Genomic DNA, 22,232 nt, shown 5'->3' with positions numbered 1-22,232 from the left:
ATTTATCATAAACCCAAACACGTGTCTAACTCTGATTTGATTTCCAACTTTTTTAATGCCATTTGGCATTTGGAGTGGAAATATTAACCGAAATAAAGTTGAGGTATTAATATGGGAGAAAAATAAAAGTATTAATATAATTAAATGTATAATTTAGGGGCTAAAACATAAATAAAACCATAAAAAAATCACCCTCTCCTGCCATCAATACTCCAAATATTCTTAGCCCAGAGGATTGCCAATCTCAATCTCTCTCCCCCCCCCCCCCTTCTCTCTCTCTCTCACGCACACACACCATATATTCTCTCTCTTCTCTTGTCTTTCCTCAAATTCCATTTCTTTTGATTTAATTAAGAGGAGTGGAATAACCAAAGAAGAGGAGGAGAAAAGAGAGAAAAAGGATTTTTTTTTTTTTAAGAAAATGAACTATAAAACCTCCACTTCTGTTTCCACTATCATCATTTCTCATCTCAGATCTTAATTTCCTTCCCATTTTCTCATCTGGGTCATTTCCAATATGGTAAATTTTGATCTTCTTCATGCTCTTTGGTCTTTTTGTTTTGATCCACATAATTTGGTCTCAATTTTAAAGTTTTTTTTTTTTTCCTTTTTGATTGGCAGGAATTCTGGGTTGTCTTCTGATTAGTGTATAAAGTATTTTTTCAGATGATCCTATATTGGATTTGACAGATCCCCATTTTTTCTTTGGTAGGATTCTATCTGTTCACAATAAAAAGGTATGTGTTTTCCTTTTAATTTTAGTGTTTAATTGTTGTTATTGTTATGCATAAAGATGGATCCTATTTTAGCTGCTGATGATAATTTGGATAATTCAGGATGATGTGAAAGAGTTACTTTTATTGAATTGGTATCGGAATTCTGATTGAATTTGAGAAATTTAATTTTTGAATCCAATTGTGGGAAACATTATTTTGAGAAAAACAAAGTTTAGAATTTGTGTTTTTGGGGATTGAAATTGGTGGTTTAATGATGGTGATTTTAGATAAAGATGGAATCTGATCTTGGTAAACTCTTCATTGGTGGGATATCATGGGACACCGATGAGGAACGTCTTAAGGAGTATTTCGGAAAGTACGGGGAAGTGGTGGAGGCAATGATCATGAGAGATCGTGTCACTGGCCGTGCCCGTGGCTTTGGTTTCGTTGTCTTTGCCGATTCTGCTGTTGCTGAGAGGGTAATTATGGATAAGCATATGATCGATGGTCGCAAGGTGAGAGCCTCGATTATAATTATCCTTTTTAAAATCAAGATGCAATTATTTGATTCAAGTTTTTGACTGCCCGATTTTTCAGGTTGAGGCAAAGAAGGCTGTTCCTAGGGATGATCAAATTGTTCTAAACCGGAACGTGGTTGGTGTCACTGGATCTACCGGTATTGGACAAACGAAAAAGATTTTTGTTGGAGGTTTGGCATCTACCGTCACCGAGGTTGACTTTAAGAACTACTTTGATCAATTTGGTAAAATTACTGATGTTGTGGTGATGTATGATCATAATACACAAAGGCCGAGAGGGTTCGGCTTCATCACCTATGATTCGGAAGAAGCAGTAGACAAAGTCCTACATAAAACATTTCACGAACTCAATGGGAAATTGGTTGAGGTCAAGAGAGCAGTTCCTAAAGAACTATCTCCAGGTGTTACCAACCGCAATGTTGTTGGATATAATTATGGTTTAAATAGGGCTTCCAACTTCCTCAATAGTTATGCTCAAGGATTTAATCTAAGTCCCATCGGAGGCATTGGAGTTAGGATGGATGGTAGGTTTAATCCTCTCGCTAGTAGGCAAAACGGGTTTTCTCCATTTAGTACCACTGGGTACGGAATTGGTATGAATATGGAACCAGGAATGAGCGCGAACTATGGTGGGAATTCTAACTTTGGTAACAGTCTTGGATACGGACAGATAATTAGTCCGTATTACGGTGGGAATTCAAACAGGTATAATACTCCAATTGGTTATGGTGTCGGAAGTGGAAGAAACGATTCTGTTTTGAGCCCTGCTACTCGGAATGTTTGGGGAAATGTAGGCCTTAGCAATGCTACAAATGCTTCCAGTCCTGCTAGTTACTTAGGGTCTGGAAATGGTAGTTTCGGTTCTTTAGGAAATAGTGGGGCAAATTGGAGACCTTCTCTTCCCGCTCGAAGTGGAGGGAACGCTTCTGGTTATACTGGTGGGAGTGCCGATGACAACTACAGTTTGGGAGGGGGTGGATATGGAAGAAACATCGGCATTGTTGCAGCACCACCATCATCATTTGCTGGGTCAACTGGTAATATTGAAGGCTCCTATGGAGATCTTTACCGTAATGCTTCAGTTTATGGTGACTCAACTTGGAAGTTTGCATCACCTGACTTGGATGGATCTAGCTCGTTTGGTTATGGACTTGGCAATACATCCGCAGATGTTACTACAAGACCCTCTGAGGATTATGTTGGAAGTTACAATGTCGCAAGTAGACAGTCCAATAGAGGTAAACATGCTTGTTTTGCCTATTTAACAATTGTTATCGGATTACCCCTATATGAACACCGAAAATTCAGTATTATTAATAATGTCGTAAGACCGAATGTTGAGGCTTGAGAGGTGAATCCCGGCTTTTGCAGCATTCATTAATTCATCTATTTCTTTGTTTCATCTTTCAGGAATTGCTGCCTAGGAGATCCGGTATTCGGATATCAGATACTATAATGTAGGGTGAATGGATTTGCACAAATTCGATATGACTCGTTACTATGTTGGCTTACACGGAAATTGATCTTATGGCACTAACGACGGTTAATGGTTTGAAATATACACATTCAGAGTGAGCGGTTTCAAGCGATTTTCAACAAGGTTTGAGATTTGATTTTTTTCTTTTTACTTTATTTAAAATAGTGAAAAAACAAAATTTAGGTTCCTTTCTTGGCATTTGAGTGAGGTTTACAATCAGAATGCGGGATATATATACTCCGGAAGATCGGTTCGAACGCGTGCCAATCGTGGTACATTGAACAATAGGGTATTAATGATTTTTCCCTTTTTTTTCTTTTTCAAAATTTTCAACTGCTGTAATGCCTGGCGAAGCTGCTGGTTCTTGTCCTTATATTCTTCTTCGTATTATCCGGGATTGTTTTTTCTCTCCGATTTTAAGGAGTTTCGATTCGATTCGATTTGCTAGTGTGAAACATTAGAGAAAACGTCCATATAAAAAAAAATCCCAATCAAATAAGTTACAAGAATTTCTCCATCTTTTGCCTTTGCATTTGCTTTTGCTGTTGCTGCTCATCTCTCATCGACATGCTGTTTTTCTATGGTTATGATATACCGATACAATCGGAATCCGGACTGTGCTGCATCATTAATTGCCATTGGTGTGTTATTCATAGGTTTCCATTTTTGTGGCCATACTAAGCTCTTATCCTTACTTTTTCCATAGAAAACTGGAATTTTTCTTGCTGGGGTTTTCAAATCACTTTCATTTATTTATTTAATAGTGGCATCCAAAAATGGATACTACCATGATTGTGGTCCTCTCCTAACTTTATGTGAATTTTCATTTTATGATAATGAGATGAACTTTTTTGATATGTGGATTTTAGTAGGTTTCCACTATCCAATTCACTTTATTTAAGTTTTCTATTTTCTTTTTTGGGTACTTTTGGTATAAAAAAAGTTGGGATGGTTATGATAAAAAGATTGCAGATGTTGAGATTTGAATTTCGAATCCGACCCTAGGTTAAATATTATTTTTTAACTAATTAGGTTAAATTATATGTTATGTGGGTTTTCATTTTGCAAGTTGCTACTAAAATAATAATAATGATGTTAGATGGGAATAAGAGTGAGGTCAAATTGCATTGTTAGACCCTATACTTGGGGGGATTTATTTGACTTTCGGAATTTTAGTTTTTAATAAACCGTAACAATTAAATATGTTTGGTTCATTTCTGTCATTAGTTGTAAATTTAGTTCATGTTCTTCAATTGGATCGTTTTTAATATTCGTATTTTACGAATTTCAAAATTTTAATCTTAACATGAACTATAGTTGTTAAATCTATTAGTATTAGTTGAGATTTTTTTGCATATGATAATATTTTGAAAACAATGGACTAAAATTTTAAAAGAATAAGAATTAAAATTACCAAATTATAGGATTACGAATAGTATAGGTACTAATAGCATAATTTAACCTTGACTTGAGGTCGAAGTAATTGGATTTTGAGTCCATTTAAAAAAAATTTCCCCAAGTGAACACAGGTTTAAGATGATAAAATTTTCATTCAAATTTACATTGGGGGCAAAGGTTAAAATGCCATTTTGGTTTAGGCAGGATCTCTTATTTATTTATGTATTTATTTTGTGCCCCCAAATTGAATTTTGTTTTTTGTTGGTCCCTCTACTTTTGGTCACAAATGTATGTCCAAAAGAGAAAAAGGTTCTGGTGGTTCATTCATGAATGACCATACATGGATGATTGACTTCAACTTTAATAATTTGTTTCACTGCTAGAAAGTTAGCTCATTATAACTATAGTAAGAAATAGTAAATTAGTCTTTATACGTTAGATGAAAGTTAAAAATTAATATAGTTGACAGAATAACCAAACAGTTACACGTGGTGTGTCATGGGTAGATACCCATTTTTGAGATATAAGAACTAGATTTTTAACAGTAGAAATAGATAGAATTTTTAACAGAATGACCAATATACTCCCTTGATCTAACATACAGTGACTAGTTTACCCGTTTTTACGGTACTTTTAGTAAAATGAATTCCATGGTACGTTTACCTTTCTTTGATTTTGATAAGTTAAATTTTTTTTTTGGCAATTTGAACTTTTATTAAGATATGTCATAATTTTTATATTATTTGTAAATTTAAAATTTAGTCCATTTACTTTTATTTATAGAATTTTAATCTTTTTACCTTTTAGTTTAAATGTTAAATTTATTAATATAATATTTTAAAATAAAAAATACTCGCTTGATAATTATTTTATAAAAAATATTATAATAAACTTAAATTTAATAAAATATTTTAAAATTTTAAAAAATAAAAACACTAAATTTTTAAATTCTAAATGAATTTACAAAGAATACATATTTCAATTTTTTTTAATCGATTAATTTTTATTAAAAAAAAACCTGGGAATTGGGTTCTGTTTTTACAAAGAAAATGACATTTACCTAGGTTTTGACAATAACTGTACGGCTCTGATTGCACCGCAAATTTCACTTATTTGCACGTAACTCGAGAAATGTACCACCACTACTACATACTCCAATTTATACAAGTTGCTTATAAGTAATATCTAGAGCTTATCCCCGGTTTGAGTCAAGCTTATATAAGGTATCTAAATTAATTTTTAAGTTTAGGTTTCAATTTAAGAAACGTAAAGTTAATTTATTCAATTTTTTCAGATTAATTTTATTTTGAAAAATAATATACTAAATACACTAAAAATGTTGAAATAAATATCATCTCTTGAGAGCAGATATCCTCATGAATAATATTATGTTGAAAATGACTTTTATTGAAATTAAGGGATAGTTCTCCGTTACTATTGTGATTGAAAAGTGTTTTAGAAAAAATGTTTTAAAAAATACGATTTGTTAATTCTTAGTGTTATTCATTATTGTAAGATTAAAATGTCCGTTTTAAACATGATAGTAGAAAGTAAAAAATTTTAAGTTATATGATAATTAAATAATCTAATATAATGATACATGAAATATTTAAATAACGTAATATTGGGTGGTGTGATTTGATCGCACATTTGACTCCAAAAGTCGAATGTTCTTTGTTGCTTCTCTAGTGAAAAATCATTTTTTGGCTTGATACACGCCTTAACTTGAAAGGTTAGTAGGATTCCTAGGTTGCTTCGGATGTCATGAAGAGTATAGGAGCACGTTTGCCAACTTCTCTCAATCTCACTACTCGTTAGTTTAACATGTTCATCCCCACTTTCTCGTTATAACCGTCTTTGAATAACTTCCTTTTTAATGTTTATAAATAGAGGATTAAACGTTTCATTTGAGACTTTTTGATCTTTCGACAAACTCGAGTTCTTTAAAATTCTTTTTGCGACTTTCTTTCTACAATCACAACAACCGTAACTCTCGCATTTCTCAACCCTTTATTGTCTCCATCACCCTCGCCTGTCATCGCACTTGTTTTCGAAGATCTGCTTCAATATTCTTCGACTGTAGAAATTGAAGTGAAATGTCCGAATATGTGTCGAATACAAATACTTTGGAAGGTGGGACCAAACATAACAAGAATATGATTAATCATGATTAGAAAATATATGATGTGCCATTATAAAAAAGGAAAGGTTCATATATATATATATATAAACTAAGAGCAGTTGCAGTGAAACAAAGGTAGTAACAGTGAGTCATAATGTCATGATTTTTTGCCATCAAGGAAAACAACATATTACAAGTCACCATCCTAAAAATCTGAAGTCACCTATGTGTCTTCCTTTTTTCAAAAGATGAAGATATAAGCTTTAAAAGAAAGCCCGACTTCCATAAAACACTCGATTACCGGAATTTTTCGATGCCGGTGTCTTCTGATCGGATGTAGTACTCGAATTCGAATTCTCCGATTTGGCCGGTCCACTATCGATGTCCAAAGGCAATTTCATCTTAGCTAAGGACTCGGTAAATTGTTGCATGCTTTTCATGTACATGTCCACTATGTCTTGTTGTACCACCTTCATTTCAGGCTCGATATTGACGGAAACAACCGGTTTCGCCCCGGATAAATTGCTGTCACCGTCACCCACATCGACGGTTTTCTCTTTCGAAGCGCCATCGGAAGACTCGGAGCTTGAAAGGGAAACCCCATTGGTGGAAACACTACTTGGGGGAGAATCAAGCTCAGGGACTTGGATTGAATCCAATACATTAACACCCATTTCCGAATTCTTGGAGTCCAAATTCGAACACGAGATCCCAAAGTACTCGGACACCATCATTTGGTTCTCGTTAACGATTTTCGGATCCGGGAACTCGATCTTTTCGAGCTCCTCCGTTTCCGAATCCTTAACGGTTTCATCAACAACAACATTAGGGATAGTCATTACATCGGGAGATGATCCGATATACTCGAGCGACAATTGAACGAAACCAGCCGGCGAATGAAACAAATCCGTCGAAGAAAGGGAGAACTCTTTCTCCAATTTCCCATTCTTGAGTATTACTTCAGACAGTGGTACCAATGCAAACCCCAATAACTGATCTTCAAGATAATTCTTCACTCTACTCATCATGAATATCTCGATTTTAAGACACGAATCGATGTTCCCAACATCGAGACGGAGGTTGTCGTTGAACACCGGATTCCTTCCACCACCATTGATGATCTTGGTGGAAACAGTGGTTTGAGGATCAGTGGTGAGACAAAGCTTAGCATACACATCTTGTTTGTGATAAATGCAGATGTTATGAATGTCCCTTGCTTGATGAACATAAACTTCAAGAACACCTAGGATGTTGTTGTCTTTCTTGGACAAAACAGCTTCTTCTGTGTTGGATTTTTGCTTCTCACCAGATTCAGCTATAACTGTGTTCTTCAATGGTGACACAACTGATTGTGGGGAATCCATGGTCAAATGAAACCTGTCAAAAACAAAAGAAAAAAAATTTCCCCAAATCAGTTCTAAGAGGAGAAACAATTCCCAAATAAAAAACCCTAAATTCTTCAATCAAAACACTAGGATATGAAAATTCCAAATTGAAGCCTAATTATTAACCTTTATCTAACCAAGAACACCAACCAAAAACTCAAAAGATTTGCCTTTTAAAACCAAAAAAGAAAAACCCAGAATTTAAAACTCTCTAAAAAAGACCTAACATTTAGATTTTATTATATAGTTGAAATTTCTGAAGTTTGAGAAACCCAGAATTTAAAACTATCTAAAAAAGACCTAACATTTAGATTTTATTATATAGTTGAAATTTTTGAAGTTTGAGAGACTTGGCAAAGACCCATCAACAGTTAAAGCTCAGATTCCAATAAAGCAACCAACTTTTTTTAATTTTTCTTCACAAAAACCAGAATCCAAGGAAGAGTAAAAACAGGAAAAAGAAAATCCCAATGAAAATTCCCAAATTTCCTCTCAACTTAAAGCAATTCCAAATCAATATTAAATAACAATAATAAAAAAACATGAACTGTATATTCACCTCGGGGCTCTGGCTCTAATGTCTATGTGACTTTAAAGTCAAACAAACTTTAAACAAAAACACAAACCCAGTTCCAAAATCGAGGTCCCTTTTTTTGGGGTTTTCTTTGTAAAGAACTGAGCTTCTTATTTTTTTCTTTTCTTTTTCCTTTTTGGTAGTTTCTAACAGGAAGCACTGTATTCTATATAATACCAAAAAACAAAAAAAAGGAATACAAAAGAATAAAATCTCTTACAAATAAAAAAAACCAGTGGATTCTCAGTTCTGAGAGGCGTGTATGGAAGCTTGTCGGAAAGAGAGTGTGTGCTGTTGGAGCTGTTGGGTCAGTGGTAATGTTTTATGAATATTTTAATTTTTTTTCCTTATCTGAAGCTTATGATTACAATGACATGGGAAATTTTATATTTATATACATTTTTATTATACAGTATTTTTTTCCTTTATATTTCTATTTTACCTAAACTGTTCATTGTCAGAGACAAGTTCATGTGGATGTGTGGCTCCATAATTATTCTGTATATTATTAACTATGCAATAATTCTTGAATCAAAATACTGTCTTTTTAAAGTTTTCTTTTTTCCTTTTTCCTTTTATCATCAACTAAGAATTAACGGTGCATTTATATTTATAATTTCTCATTGCATTGATTCTTTTTATAGATTTAGTGTGAGTTTGGATGGGCGATTGAGTGTGGTGTAGTGCGTTTACCTTACTTTTTGTCTCACACTACAGTTAAACGCACCGCCCATCCAAACTCACCTTTAGAGTCATTTGGATCATACCTGTAATACAAAAAACCCTTTTTATTAACAAGATCCATTAGATTACAAGGTGATTCAACAGTCAATCAGTGAAATCAATGGTTTTTGTATGCTTTTGAAAAACAAGCTTAAATACGAATGATGTAGTTAATGCCTATCCATTCCCAGCCATGAGAGCTCCCTTTGAATCGAAGTTAAAAGTGTAATTGTACTTAATATATAAAAACATATTGAATGAAAAATATTTATAATTTCTCATTGCATTGATTTTTTTTATATAGATTTATGGTCATTTGGATGATACTTGTAATAGAAATGAGAAATCAAAAATATTCGACATATTACGTATTTGGATTGTAAACTTGCGATAATGTGTGACCTGAACTTAGACTCTAAACCCAAACCTCAAGCTCAAATCCTAAACTTTAAACTTGAACCTTAAACTTTCAAGGTTTGGGGATCAAAATTTGAGGTTCGAGTTCAAGGTTTAAAGTAAAAAAATTCAATGACGTGAAAAAAATTATTAATATATCATAAAATAATTAAAAGGAAACCATAAATAATATGTGGAAATGATCCGTAAAATAATTTCTATTATATATATCTTACTTTATATGATATATACATATATGTATAACTAATATTTATCAACCATTAATTGCCTGTGGAGTTTTCATTGACAAAATAAAAGGGAAAATAGGATAGCCATAAGTTTGCAAGCCTGCAAATATTAATGCCTGTCTTCAATGGCAGTTTGAAACATTGAATGCTTAGGTGTTTGTAGTCAAACTCTTGCTTTCTAGATAATAAATTTCAGCATTCAGTCTCACCATTAAAGTCAATAAATGCATGAATGGCATGTTAGGATATTAATTTTTTTTTGAGACTTTGACTTATAATCACATGTAGATGTACTATACACATAATTACTTTTATATTTTTATTTTATTTAATTACATAAAAAATATAACCCAATTACATTTTCAATACGTCTCGTGTTGGGTTAATTATTTATTTCTTAATTAAATTATAGTTTAAAATTTTAAAAGTTACAATTTATTCAAAGCTTTTGTATTTTTCAGTATATTCGTAATTTTATCGCTGTACTTTTATTTTTAAAATTTAATATCTCTACTTTCAAATTTTAAAATTTAGGTCCATTTATTTACGCTGCTAGAATTCTTTCGTGTTGATATGACATTTTGAAATAAAAAAATCTTGGTATCAATGTAACATAAAAATATTGTAACAATTCTTTAAAATTAGTATCATCATTTGAATTAGAATAAAGTGTTTAGACTAACTAATGGCAATATAAAAGTTGACGTATCAAATTATGTCAAAATTAAAATATATATAGGTTAAATCTAAAATTTAAGCAAAATACAGGGATTATATTAAAATTTAACCATTTTATAATCTGAAAAAAGTAGAGGTATTAGAATTAAAGTTTACCCATAAGGTTCCCATGCCTTCCTTTTATATATAGTTATATAGATGATAAAAATACTTCAAATATATATATTTGTTATTATTTGTATGAAGAGATAAATATTAAAATTATACATTAACTTGATTTATTCAATTGTCACAAATCATTAATATTATTGTCGAATTAGCACCATTTTACGGCAATCTATTTCATCCATAAAAAATTATATTAATCTAATATGAAAATATACGTATATATCCACTTCCTTAAATGTCTATAATTAAAACAAAATTAAAGTTTCATGTATACATATGAACTATAATTCAAGTTTCTTGTATATAATTTTACCAAATCAAAGTTCATATGTAAATTTGATAGGCATAATAACTTATTTGGTCCTCAACTTTACAAAAAAATCATTTTCGCCCTTGATTTAATTTTTCACCTTATTTAGCCCTTAAACTTATGTTATTTATCAAGAGTTTGACATACATATAGATGCCATGACAATAATTAATTAGTTTTAAAAAACTATAAAAAATATTTTTTAATATTTTAAAATTAATTAATTGCTAACTTTGGTATACACGTGAATCATTACGTCAACCAAGTTAACAGACGTTTAACTTTTTTTTATCTATTTTGGGAATATAAATTCAAGAATTAAAAGATACGAAAAATTAAATAGAAATCTATTATAAGTACAGTATCTGGAAAGGTCAATTATTAGGTGTATTTAGACTATTCTAAACTTTCTTCTACTTTGTTTTTCTTTATGATAAAAGCCAAATCCATTCCCATGTATCCAACTAACCTAAGCTCTAATTGATGGGAAATAATGGCAATAATAGCAAATTAATCAATCTTCTTTTTTGTGGGATAACTCTATAATTATTACATAACATGGAATTAATGTCACTAATTTCACCAACTATTTGTACTTACAAATGATGTGTTAAATACCCACAAAATTAAGACATAAAAATCTTTTGTTTTTCTTGAATGAAAAAATATTTGTAATAAGAAGCGTTGGTACAGAGAATCAACAGAAGTAAAATGGAGGCTCAATGAATCTCCCATTCAGAAGTTTAGGATTTTTTTTTATTATGTCAGATCGAACTCCCGAGTCAGACCCTAATCGAGTATTTTCTTTATTATAACTATATAACAATTTTGTGTAAAAAGTAAGGAAATTTTGAGATTCTGGAACAATCAAGACTAAGCAAAAAGTAAGGATTTAGGATAATTCTCACTTTAGGGACAAAAATCCCCCACTAAGGGATGAAGAAGAGAGAGAGCACTACCCTTTTTTTCTTTTAATTGGGGCCTCACTGGTGTTGGGTTAGGTTGTAAGTTGGAAATTTTTTATTTTTATTTTTATTTTTGTCTATTTTTGTGGTCAAATTTGGACTAATTTAAAAGTTTATATTATTATTCAAAAACATTTTATATCTCTTATTAATTTTAATGATGAAATACTTTTATTTTATTTTATTTTATAAATTATATTATTTTAAAGGTTTTTATATTTTTTAAAATGGAAATATAAATATACAATAAAGCTTATAATTTTTCACTATTAATAATTAGAAAAATATTTCAAATGTTAAGTTTAAAATATGTACTCTTAATATTTGGAATTTAGTCCTTTATTTTATTTTTAAAATTTGTTCCTTCTATTTTTAAGATTTTAAAATTTAGATTTAATTATTAACACTATTAAAATTCTTTTATTATAATTGTTGATGCGATATTTTGGAGTTTAGAAAAAACTCACTTAATAGCTATGTAACAAAAAGAATGACATTATAATGATCATTGCCTGAACATAAGAATTTACAATGTTAGAAATTGTACTTACATTTTTAAATCTGAAAAGTAAACGGATTAAACTTTTAAAATAAAAATAGGACTAAATTTCAAATATCTGAAAAGTAAAAAACTTAAAACGTGTTTAACTAAAGAGTTAATTGCACCAAACATTCCTAAATTATGAGCCTAATTCTAAATTAGTCCTCAAACTTTAAAACATTCTAATTACATCCTCAAATTATTAAGGTCCTTTTATTACTAAAATTGTTAATTCTCTTGTTAAATGAGAAATCAAATATTATGTGACATGATTTAAGATAAAAATTTGAAAAAAAAGAATATTGTAAAATAAAAATTTTGAAACTTTTACAAAAACTATCGTTCACTCTCTTTTTTTCAATTTACTTTATTTTAGTTTTTAATTAAAGTTATTTCGCAATAAATTTGTTCATGAGCCGAGTTATTAGCCCAAGCTTGAAGGCCTGGTAAAAATTTTGGAAGTTTGGGAAAAAAACATTAGGACCAAAAAATAAATTTGGGCAAAAAAAATTAAGCCCGTTTAAAAATGAGCCATGCTCAAACTCAATCATTGAATGCCCAAGCTTGGCTCTACCCATTTCTAAGTTTTCAATATATTATATTGTGTTATTTTTATATATTATATAATTTATAACTCGTACAAAAATTAAATCTATAGTAAGATATAATTATATTAAGGGCTCTATATGTATAACATTTTAATAAACTAAAAATATATAAAACTATTAAATATTAAATTTAAAATAATACGAGTCTAAAATTGGTTTGGGCTAGTCATTACAAACATGTTTAGACTTGGATAAAATTTTGGGTCAAGTTGAGCTTGAGCAAGAAAAATGTATGTTAATATCATACTTAAGCTTGGCTTGACTAGCCAAGAACACTTCTACGCCACAATATTTTATTATTTTAAAATTTTATTTTAAATTATGTCGCATAAGATTTTATATATAATTTAATAGTTAAATTAATGATTTCAATAATGAAAAAGTGTGATGATATCATTCCTCTTCATGAAGCCTTATCTTGTATTTTTCAAACTAAATGCCCTTTTTTTTTTTTGCAAACCCAAAATGCTAGAAATCAAAGACAAATTTAATAAGGTGGGGTCTTATTTATTTTTCTTTTAATTGAAAAGACTTAAAAGGGATAGACTAATCAATGATGCTTAACTCTCCCTTTGAAATTTAAAAAAGGAAAAAATTGAAAAAAAATAAAATATAATAAAAATACCTATGGGGGTAGACTTTTGAGAAAACATGGCCTACAACACCCTCTAATCAAACCATCTTTTTCATTTTAATCAAAGGTGACCCCTTGGCTCACATGAATTCTTGATAGAAATGGGGCTTTCTCCTTTTTCTTTGTTTCTTTCTTCTTTTTATCTTAAATGATGATGGAGATGGATTAGACCAATTTTAGTATCATTTCATGAACTAAAACTATAGCTTGTTTTGCTCTTTAATTGTACATTTGCAAAGATATACACTTCTATTAGCATATAGAATGGATAAAAGCACATCTACAAGCTTCTTAGCCCTATGGAATCTAAAAAGGTGTTAAGAACTTGTAGATTTCACTACCATAACATCAAGCAAAAAAAAGGGTTATCTATATTTATAGAATCCAATTGTCAAAGTAAAAAAACCTAGTCATGTTTGAAGAACTTTTGTTGGTAGATGACAACTTTTGAAATTAAAATGATTAACAACACAATTAGCTCTATCTATTAGCCAAAAGGCATCAACTTTGTTTTGCTCTCAAAGGTGAAAGTTACTCTTTTCTAGATTGAATTTTGCTCAACTTGGGATGCCCATAAAAGTTGAAGATTATTCATGTTTGAAAGTGTTTGCTTAATATGACACTTGATGTATTTAAGAAGAAAAAAATTAAAGTAAATTATTCTCATTTGCGTTTTGATTATTCAACTTTAAAAAGTTACAAAATTGTCGTTGAATTGTTCGAAAGTTTTTATTTAAGTCACTGAGTCGTTAAGGCTTTTTTCAAAGTCTGACTAGCAAGTTCCAAGCGATGATTCGATGATCGGTATGGTTGATTGACGGTTAGTGTCGGAGATCAAAAAAGAAAGTTGTTTGAATTTTGGTTCGTATATTTATGACGTTCAAAGTTGTTTTATGAAAAAAAAATTGATCTATAGAAAAGAAGTGAAATGAGAGTTTTCAGTTGGTGGTAGCGGTGCAAATAGAAAAGGTTATATATCAACGGTTTTAATACTCCAATTGACTTAAATGAAAATTTTTAAATAATTTAATAATTATTTTATAATTTTTAAAGTCAAATCATCAAAATGTAAATTTTTGATAATTTAATTCTGATGTGACAACTGAATAATCCATTTATCTGATTTAATGAATAAAAATATGTGGTGATGATAATGTTTGTAATTTCTTGTTGAAATTATATACCAAACTGTATTAAGTTGCAGTTGTCTTTTCATATTAAAATAAAATCAAATTCTCTAAAATAAATAATTATAAACTGTATAAATAAACAATCATAATTAGGTTTAATGGTTAAATTGAATTCATATGATAAAATCAAGGTGTAATAAAATGAAAATTTTAAGTTAATATAATTTTATGAAAAATCTAAGATTTGATGATCCAAAAGCAACTTAACAGTGTTAACAGTTGGACTTAAATTTTGAAATCTAAAAAGTAGAAGGATTAAATTCCTATTTTTTTAAAAGTACAGGGACTTGTGGTACATTTTAACCATCAAAATTATGTACAACTGATGGAGGACATGAACGTTGTGATTAATTGTCCTTAGTTAGTTACTTTCAAAATTGATAAGGATTAAATTGCTCTAATTTTTTTTAGAAGGACCAATTTGTTTAATTTCGAAATTGAAAGAGATTGAAGAAATTTTTTTACTAATATTTTTTAAAATTACAATTAATCATATCGATAATTATAATTACAATCAATTATTACAAGTATTAAACTCGAACTTGTAGGCTTAAGATTTGCAACTTATGAAGGTGCTTTGGAGAGAAAAAAAAGAAGGACTAATTGGGTTCCAAAGCATCCATTAGTATTGGGCCTTAAAGGACCAAATCATTAATCCAAACATTTATTGGATCAAAACCCATAATTTATCCATTATCTAACATAAAACCCAAATCCGAAAAGGACACAAAAGTAATTTCATAAAAACTAGGGTTTTTTCAATTTTTTTTTCGGAGTGTATAACCGATCTTCTAATCTCAGCGTATCACTTCCTTTCAAACCCTAGCTTCCTTCTTCTTTGAGATTTTGCTTCAGCACTCTAAAGCCCCTTCCAAGCCAAAATGGGTATTCCTCACATTCGTTTAATTTGTTATTAGTCTCTTCTAAATCATTGAATTTTATTATTAATTCTCTTGTTTAATGGGGTTAATTGTTTTGTACTGATAGGTATTTCTCGTGATTCCATGCACAAGAGGCGTGCCACTGGTGGCAAAAAGAAGGCTTGGAGGAAGAAGAGAAAGTAATCTACAGACCCTTTTTCCTCCATTTTTCTTTGTGCTTCTATTTTTTTTCTTTTTCTTTTTTGGCTGTGATTGGTTGCTTAGAAAGTTAATTTAAAATGATTAAGAAATTGGAACTTTTATTCTTGTGATTTGCTTGAACTAATGTTCTACTTTTAGTCTTTAGTTTTGGATTTAGCTTCATTTGATTGTGGTTGAAAATTTTGGAGTAAATTTTGTTTTTTTTATTGGTTTTGCTAATCGATTCAAATTGCTTATCATTACCATTAAAGTTTAGCCTTTCTAGCTTGTTTAGATCCAGAGACCTTGTCCATTTTTTTCTCTCATTATTATTAGGTTATTTCAGTTGATGTCTCGATGTGATTTTATCTCGTTTTCTAAATTTTGGTGATTTATCTTGAAAGGTATGAGCTTGGAAGGCAACCTGCAAACACAAAGCTATCCAGCAACAAGACGGTCAGGAGGATTAGGGTCCGAGGTGGCAATGTGAAGTGGCGTGCCTTGAGGCTTGACACAGGAAACTACTCCTGGGGAAGTGAGGCTGTGACTCGTAAGACCAGAATTTTGGATGTGGTGTACAATGCGTCTAACAATGAGTTGGTTCGTACACAAACTCTGGTGAAGAGTGCTATTGTTCAAGTCGATGCTGCTCCATTCAAGCAATGGTATCTCCAGCACTATGGTGTTGACATTGGTCGCAAGAAGAAAGCAGCAGCAGGAGCCAAGAAAGAAGGAGAGGTAGGACTATCTTTTCATGTTTTCATCTCACAGATATTGCTTCAATGACAGATGAATTAATATGTTCTAATAAAGTGGTAGTCGTTATGCTTTGTGTTTATTCTTTTTGTATTTTTCATGTCTTTCAGAAAGAAATTGAACCTTGTTATCCTCCACTTTAGTGGTGTCTTTGCACAGTTCTTTTTGCAATTGATTTGTCCTCGCTGTTAGAGTGATCTGTGATACGAGAGTTTAATTCTTATCATGCTATGATAAGTTTGTTTCTGCACCTTCTCGAACTTGGTTTCCTACAAAATAGAAGTTTTATAGCTATCCAAGTTGTACCGTAGGCAAGACTTAAGGTTAAGCATAATGATGGGTGGAAGTACCTGGTAGGTCCCTCTATTATAGAGCTTGGATCAAATTAGTCCTACTATTAAATGGGCCAACTTATTCCTTGTACTATTAAAAGGAATCAAATAAGGCCAAATGTCAACAGAGTTAACATTTATTATTTGAAAAATGTCATTTACTGTTTAACAGAGTTAGTTGTTTCGAAAGCTGTTATAATTTTGCAAACGAAATCTTTTGTTTGAAATTGAGCTGCAAATGGTCACTTTTTAAACAGTAAATGTTAGCTCTGTTACAATTCAGTTCTATTTGACTTTTTTAAAATTACAGAGATTAAATTGATCCATTTAACAATAGGACTAATTTTATCTAGTCCCTAAAATAGACGGAGGTAATGATGTGTATGGTTCTTCTTTTAATCCTCCATTTGTCTATAGGAAGGTGAAACTGCTACTGAGGAAGTGAAGAAGAGCAGCCATGTCTTGAGGAAGCTGGAGAAACGTCAGCAGAGTCGCACACTTGACCCCCATATCGAGGAGCAATTTGGTAGTGGTCGTTTACTGGCGTGCATCTCTTCACGGCCTGGTCAATGCGGCCGTGCTGATGGGTATGTCATGTCTTAAAAAGTCATTTTACAAAAGCCTTCCATCATATACCCTCAACTTCTCATCTTTATTATTAGCATCTATAATTGCTTTGTTAGAAGAGGAATATTAATTAGACAGCCAATAGACTAATTATCCTTCGCAATATTGTTTTGATTCGTTAGTCTCTTGGATGATATGTTTGGATTCACTTTGAACCTAGCAATTAGGCTCACTTCAGTACTTGAAATTTTTTCCCCACATTAGTCCCAGAATTTGCCAACTTTTCTCAGTATGGTCCTTGAACTTGGATTCTGTTATGGTGTAATGATGTGACACTTTGAGATTGTTTCACATAATCACTCAAAACTTTTAAAAATATATAAACTTGGGAAAAGCTGATGTGACAGAATCTTAGTGTCACATCACACTTCAACGATATTCAAGTTCAGGGATTAAATTGGTAAAAGCTGCAAGTTTCGAGACTATAGTGTGGACCTAATTATCAAGTTCAGGGGTCAAAAATTACATTAACCCTTTAGGAAACAATAACTAGTATCAATGTTATTCTAATATGATGTGAAATGGGATTTATAGATATATCTTGGAGGGCAAAGAGCTGGAGTTTTACATGAAGAAGATGCAGAGAAAGAGGGGGAAGGGAGCTGCCTAAAATTTTGTTGCTTTTGAGTATTTCATCATTAAGATCAAAATGTCCTTTTTTTTTTTTGCCTTACTTTCACCATTTGAGAACATTTGAAATTGTGTTAGTTTTGAGCTTTTTTTTTTTTAGTTTGAATATTAATTATTGTGTACTTTTATATACTTGCATGTTATTTTTTGTACTTTGAAGGTAGTATCTTGAACTTTATAGATGGAGCCAACTTTGGTTGGGATGTGGCTCTCTAGTTAATTTTAAAGGTGTCAAACTACTAGGCCCGAGCTTGAAAATATGACTTGAACAAGAAAAGGTGGGAGCTCATAAAATTTGTGTTTGAAAAAAAAAACTCATTCAAGAAAATCCAAAAATGAATTTAAAATTTGGTATAATTATATATGTGAAATTATATTTGTGGTTCAAATGTATATTTAAAATTTTAATTTTGATTTAATCATACACATTTTAAAAATAAATATCTTAATTTATTTTTATGCTGGATAAATATCTTAATTGTTTTAATAATTTATAAGAATTAAATCAAATCAGAATTTTTAAACTCAAAGTTCATGTATATAATTTGCACATTAAATTATAAATCATGTATGGTTTGAGATTTTCTTTATAAAAGCTCTAAAATTTTTTAATAAATGAAATAGTAATTTTTAAACTAGTGTTGGTACACTGTAGTAGTAAGTCATATTATACTTAAAAGAAAAATGTAAAATGACAATAAACATTTAAATTTATATTCAGATGTAAATTGCGTTGAACGAAATCTTAATTTAGAATAATCTAAACTTGAGGACGTTTTAACTCAGAAAAGCTCTCAATTTAGAAAAGTTCAAATTCGAAAAACCCTGAACTTGTACTAATCCAAATTTAAAATAATTTGATTTGAACCCGTTGAATTGTCACTTCTAATTAGTTTGGTAAATACGCTTCTTTAATCTCTCTCACTTAGAGCAATTTAATCATTGTTAATTTTGAAAGTAAGTAACTAAAGACAAATAATCACGATGTTAATGTTTTCGGCAATTATACATAATTTTGATTGGTATAGCAAATTTAGCCATTAATGTTTATATATATTATGTACACATTGGCAAAATGCGTAATATAATATTACGGGCTAAATTTGTTAAATCAGGATCGATTGATAGCATATGAAAATGTTGCGAACTAAATTTGTTAAATCAAGACCAAATTGATAAAATATGGAAACTTTGAAGACTAAATTTGTTATCGGCCAATAATTTACAATTAACGAAAAACATTATTGTTGTGATTAAATATCCATAGTTACTAACATTCAAAATTAACAAGAATTAAATTACTCTAATTTAAAAAAAACCAATTTACTTAATATCAAAATTAAGAGATATTTTTTTACTAATTAATTTAATTTAATTTTTCCACGTGCATGATATTTGGGTATTTAATATTTGGATGTATTTGATATTTTAAGAAATTTAATGTTACGGATTCAAAGAAATTTTTATTTTCGATATTTTATTTATATTTATAACGGATTCAAAGAAGATGTGAATATTAATTTGGGTATATTTATATTTCAATTTGTTTTATTTTTGTAAATAACAAATTTGGAATCAAATATCCATTATTTAAATTCATTTTTCTTTTACGAATAATGAAATTAGATATCCGAATTCATGAGATGCATTTCGTTAAAGTTCTTATTTTAATATATTTTTGAGTATTTACAAGATTTTAGTATTTAACGAGTAATTTAATTAATTTAAAATTGGATTTAGATAATAATACTTGGACTTAGTGTAAATAATAGCAATCAGCCACATCTAGCAAGTAATGTTATGAACCATATAAAATAAGAATCTATACGTAAAAGTACCAGTACTAGGTGTCGAATCACACTTGACCCCTCTACTTAAAAATGAGCAAATTAGTCCATATATATTAAGTCAAAGAGCAAATTATTTCTTCTGTTCAAAATTTCATCCATTTCTAATGTTAAGTGATATCTATACGTAAAAAATTCCATCAAATTTATTGTTTGTTAAAATTTCCATCCATTTTGCTTAAATTAATCCCTCCACGTTAGCATGAGGTACACGTCACGTGTCATTGTATAGTTGCTCCATCAACCACACAAATACTTAACAGTAGAAATGAATGAAATTTTAATCAAGAACTAGCTTATTATTTGATCTAATATATAGGAGTTAATTTTCCTATTCTTTGAGTAGAAGGGGTAAAATGCACTCCGATTCCTAATACAAGAATATCCATGGTACTCTTACCGAATCTAGGATATCTGCTAAAGCTTATGTGAATCTCAAGTGCATAACCAAATCAACAAAGAGAATTGTTATTACCATAAAACCAAAGTCAAAGTAACATTCTAATGCGAACTCTTATTACCATAAAAACATTAAATGAGAGCAGAGAATGTGAGTAAGAACCAAGGATGAAGCAACAGTGCAATGCAATTCTATGGTTTGCCATATTTCTTTCTTAACCGTTCCTTAACAAAGTCATTTCGTGCTTTAATTCGAGCTTGCTGAGGAGCAACGTTTATATAGGAGAGATACGTACCAACAACAAAAAGGCCCGCACCAGCAATGAAGCAACCCACAGTCATTGCCAGCTTCTTAGGTGTAGATGGGAAGCAAAAAACCATCTTTGCTGATCACCAAAGAATCATGTAACATAAACCAACCATGAAAATGCTCGAGTTAACACAGACAACAGATCCCAGAACCAAGAAAGTTCCAATAATGTACACAATTTAAGACCTCCCCTTCGCGGGTTTAGGTGGGTAACATGTTATAAACCGCATAGTAAATACATGCTTTTTCTCAGAGGCAATTTGTCAAACACTTGGCGAACTATATTGATTTAACCTAGTTCATAATCAATCTAACCCAATTACAATGACACCATGAACGATATAAAACTATAAACATGGTTAAGCACCATAATTCATGCCTTTTTTCTACATGAAATAATTACTTCATATTTGTATGATATTACAAATTGAAACATAACAGAGAAGGAACTCATACCTCAAACTGCAATGCTTTAAACAGGCAAGTTCCCAAGGAATAGACTTTGTCTAATATTGGAATGTTTTGAACTTCAGATTCGACAAAAAATAAGAACAATTGTAATCCATTAAAGGGTTGATTTTTTTGTTTTTATTTTTTACAGCTTAATATACTATTTGGGGCATGAGTTTGGATTTAATGTTCAATTTGGTACCTAAGTTTTCTTACTTAATTTTTTTCCCTTACAAAAGTTTAGTTTTAATGTTTAATTTAGTATTTGAGCTTTTTATTTCAATTAAGTACATATGTTTTTTTATTAGAGTAAACGTATCAAATGTTCATAGGGTCACCTGATATTGTTTGGTCTGAGTACCAAATTGAATATTAAAGTTAAACTCATGTATTAATTGAAAATAAAAAAAATTTAAATACCAAATTAAATATTAAAGCCAAACTAAAGTACCATATGTTATATTAACCCTTTTTCACAAGGGAGAAAAAAGATGATTCTAAGTTCTAGCAAGACCTCATCAAGAGCTAGGTCGGGTTTGGGCTGGGCCGGTGTAAAATATTAGGCCTGCTTTCTAAGCTTGAACCCAACCCAACCAGAGCCGGTGAAAACTGGGGCTAAATTTTTTTCCAAGCTCGATCCATTTTAAAAATACCAAATCCGAGCCCAACCAAGCTTGGCTGTAATAATTTATTTTAGATTTTTATATAAAAACAAATTTTTAAAAAAATATACTACATAACACTACAAATATTAAAATAAATGTTTCCCAACAAATTGAAAGTATGTAAAAAAAAAGTATAGGCATGTGATTAGGGTCGGGTCGGGCTTGGGCGAAAAAATTCTACCCGAAGCACAACCCATTTAGAAAACAAGTCTTATTTTTTTGTTCAAACCCATTTTACAAGTAGGCCTTTGGGCCTGAGCAAGTGGCCCGACCGTTGATCAGGTCTAGTCCTAGCCTGTTCTTTTATAGACTAACATTACGTGATCCATATCGTAGATTGGGTTATCTTAACCAAGGATGGTTGAACCACACTGACCTGATCGATTAGACGGGTTGGATTGAGAATCAGTTAAGATACTAGTGGGGAGAATGACTTTGAACCGATTAGATTGGAAACCAGTATGGATCGGTTGACCTGATGAT

At 30.7% G+C, this 22,232-nt stretch overlaps 4 protein-coding genes across 7 annotated transcripts; 2 read left to right on the top strand and 2 right to left on the bottom strand.

The window, feature by feature from the left end:
- Positions 1–263: 263 nt before the first annotated feature.
- Positions 264–3,249, top strand: LOC105768517 (heterogeneous nuclear ribonucleoprotein 1). The gene is made up of 5 exons (XM_012588473.2): positions 264–520; positions 622–737; positions 1,004–1,231; positions 1,314–2,493; positions 2,666–3,249. The coding sequence occupies exons 3-5, from the start codon at positions 1,010–1,012 to the stop codon at positions 2,677–2,679; spliced, it is 1,416 nt and encodes a 471-aa protein (XP_012443927.1). The 5' UTR covers positions 264–520; positions 622–737; positions 1,004–1,009; the 3' UTR covers positions 2,680–3,249.
- Positions 3,250–6,322: 3,073 nt separating this feature from the next.
- On the bottom strand, positions 6,323–8,600 carry LOC105768516 (uncharacterized). 3 transcript variants are annotated; one of them, XM_012588470.2, is made up of 2 exons: positions 8,432–8,600; positions 6,323–7,629 (listed from the first exon to the last, which is right to left on the bottom strand). In XM_012588470.2, exon 2 carries the CDS (start codon positions 7,614–7,616, stop codon positions 6,516–6,518), a length of 1,101 nt encoding a protein of 366 aa, XP_012443924.1. In that variant the 5' UTR covers positions 7,617–7,629; positions 8,432–8,600; the 3' UTR covers positions 6,323–6,515. The 3 variants fall into 3 exon arrangements, with proteins under 3 accessions (XP_012443924.1, XP_012443925.1, XP_012443926.1); XM_012588471.2 differs by lacking the exon at positions 8,432–8,600 and adding an exon at positions 8,197–8,388; XM_012588472.2 differs by lacking the exon at positions 8,432–8,600 and adding an exon at positions 7,764–8,131.
- Positions 8,601–15,424: 6,824 nt separating this feature from the next.
- Positions 15,425–18,305, top strand: LOC105768515 (40S ribosomal protein S8). The gene is made up of 5 exons (XM_012588469.2): positions 15,425–15,557; positions 15,660–15,732; positions 16,138–16,471; positions 17,239–17,408; positions 17,983–18,305. Exons 1-5 carry the CDS (start codon positions 15,554–15,556, stop codon positions 18,056–18,058), a joined length of 657 nt encoding a protein of 218 aa, XP_012443923.1. The 5' UTR covers positions 15,425–15,553; the 3' UTR covers positions 18,059–18,305.
- Positions 18,306–20,369: 2,064 nt separating this feature from the next.
- LOC105768514 (uncharacterized) lies at positions 20,370–21,378 on the bottom strand. 2 transcript variants are annotated; one of them, XM_012588468.2, is made up of 2 exons: positions 21,091–21,378; positions 20,370–20,705 (listed from the first exon to the last, which is right to left on the bottom strand). In XM_012588468.2, the coding sequence occupies exon 2, from the start codon at positions 20,703–20,705 to the stop codon at positions 20,517–20,519; it is 189 nt and encodes a 62-aa protein (XP_012443922.1). In that variant the 5' UTR covers positions 21,091–21,378; the 3' UTR covers positions 20,370–20,516. The 2 variants fall into 2 exon arrangements, with proteins under 2 accessions (XP_012443922.1, XP_012443921.1); XM_012588467.2 differs by having other exon boundaries at positions 20,370–20,710; positions 21,091–21,335.
- Positions 21,379–22,232: the final 854 nt, after the last annotated feature.

This window comes from Gossypium raimondii, chromosome 5 (assembly GCF_025698545.1).
Source record: "Gossypium raimondii isolate GPD5lz chromosome 5, ASM2569854v1, whole genome shotgun sequence".
NCBI lineage: Eukaryota > Viridiplantae > Streptophyta > Magnoliopsida > Malvales > Malvaceae > Gossypium > Gossypium raimondii.
The sequence above is the reverse complement of the archived record's forward strand: the minus strand, read 5'-3'. Positions and strand labels throughout refer to the sequence as shown.

Bases quoted from the DNA above. Each gene is read 5' to 3' on its own strand.
- LOC105768517 (XM_012588473.2), top strand. From the start codon at position 1,010: ATGGAATCTGATCTTGGTAAACTCTTCATTGGTGGGATATCATGGGAC. The intron at 1,232-1,313 runs GTGAGAGCCTCG...CCGATTTTTCAG, and splicing joins ATATGATCGATGGTCGCAAG to GTTGAGGCAAAGAAGGCTGT.
- LOC105768516 (XM_012588470.2), bottom strand. From the start codon at position 7,616: ATGGATTCCCCACAATCAGTTGTGTCACCATTGAAGAACACAGTTATA.
- LOC105768514 (XM_012588468.2), bottom strand. From the start codon at position 20,705: ATGGTTTTTTGCTTCCCATCTACACCTAAGAAGCTGGCAATGACTGTG.
- LOC105768515 (XM_012588469.2), top strand. The intron at 15,733-16,137 runs GTAATCTACAGA...TTATCTTGAAAG, and splicing joins GCTTGGAGGAAGAAGAGAAA to GTATGAGCTTGGAAGGCAAC. The intron at 16,472-17,238 runs GTAGGACTATCT...ATTTGTCTATAG, and splicing joins GAGCCAAGAAAGAAGGAGAG to GAAGGTGAAACTGCTACTGA.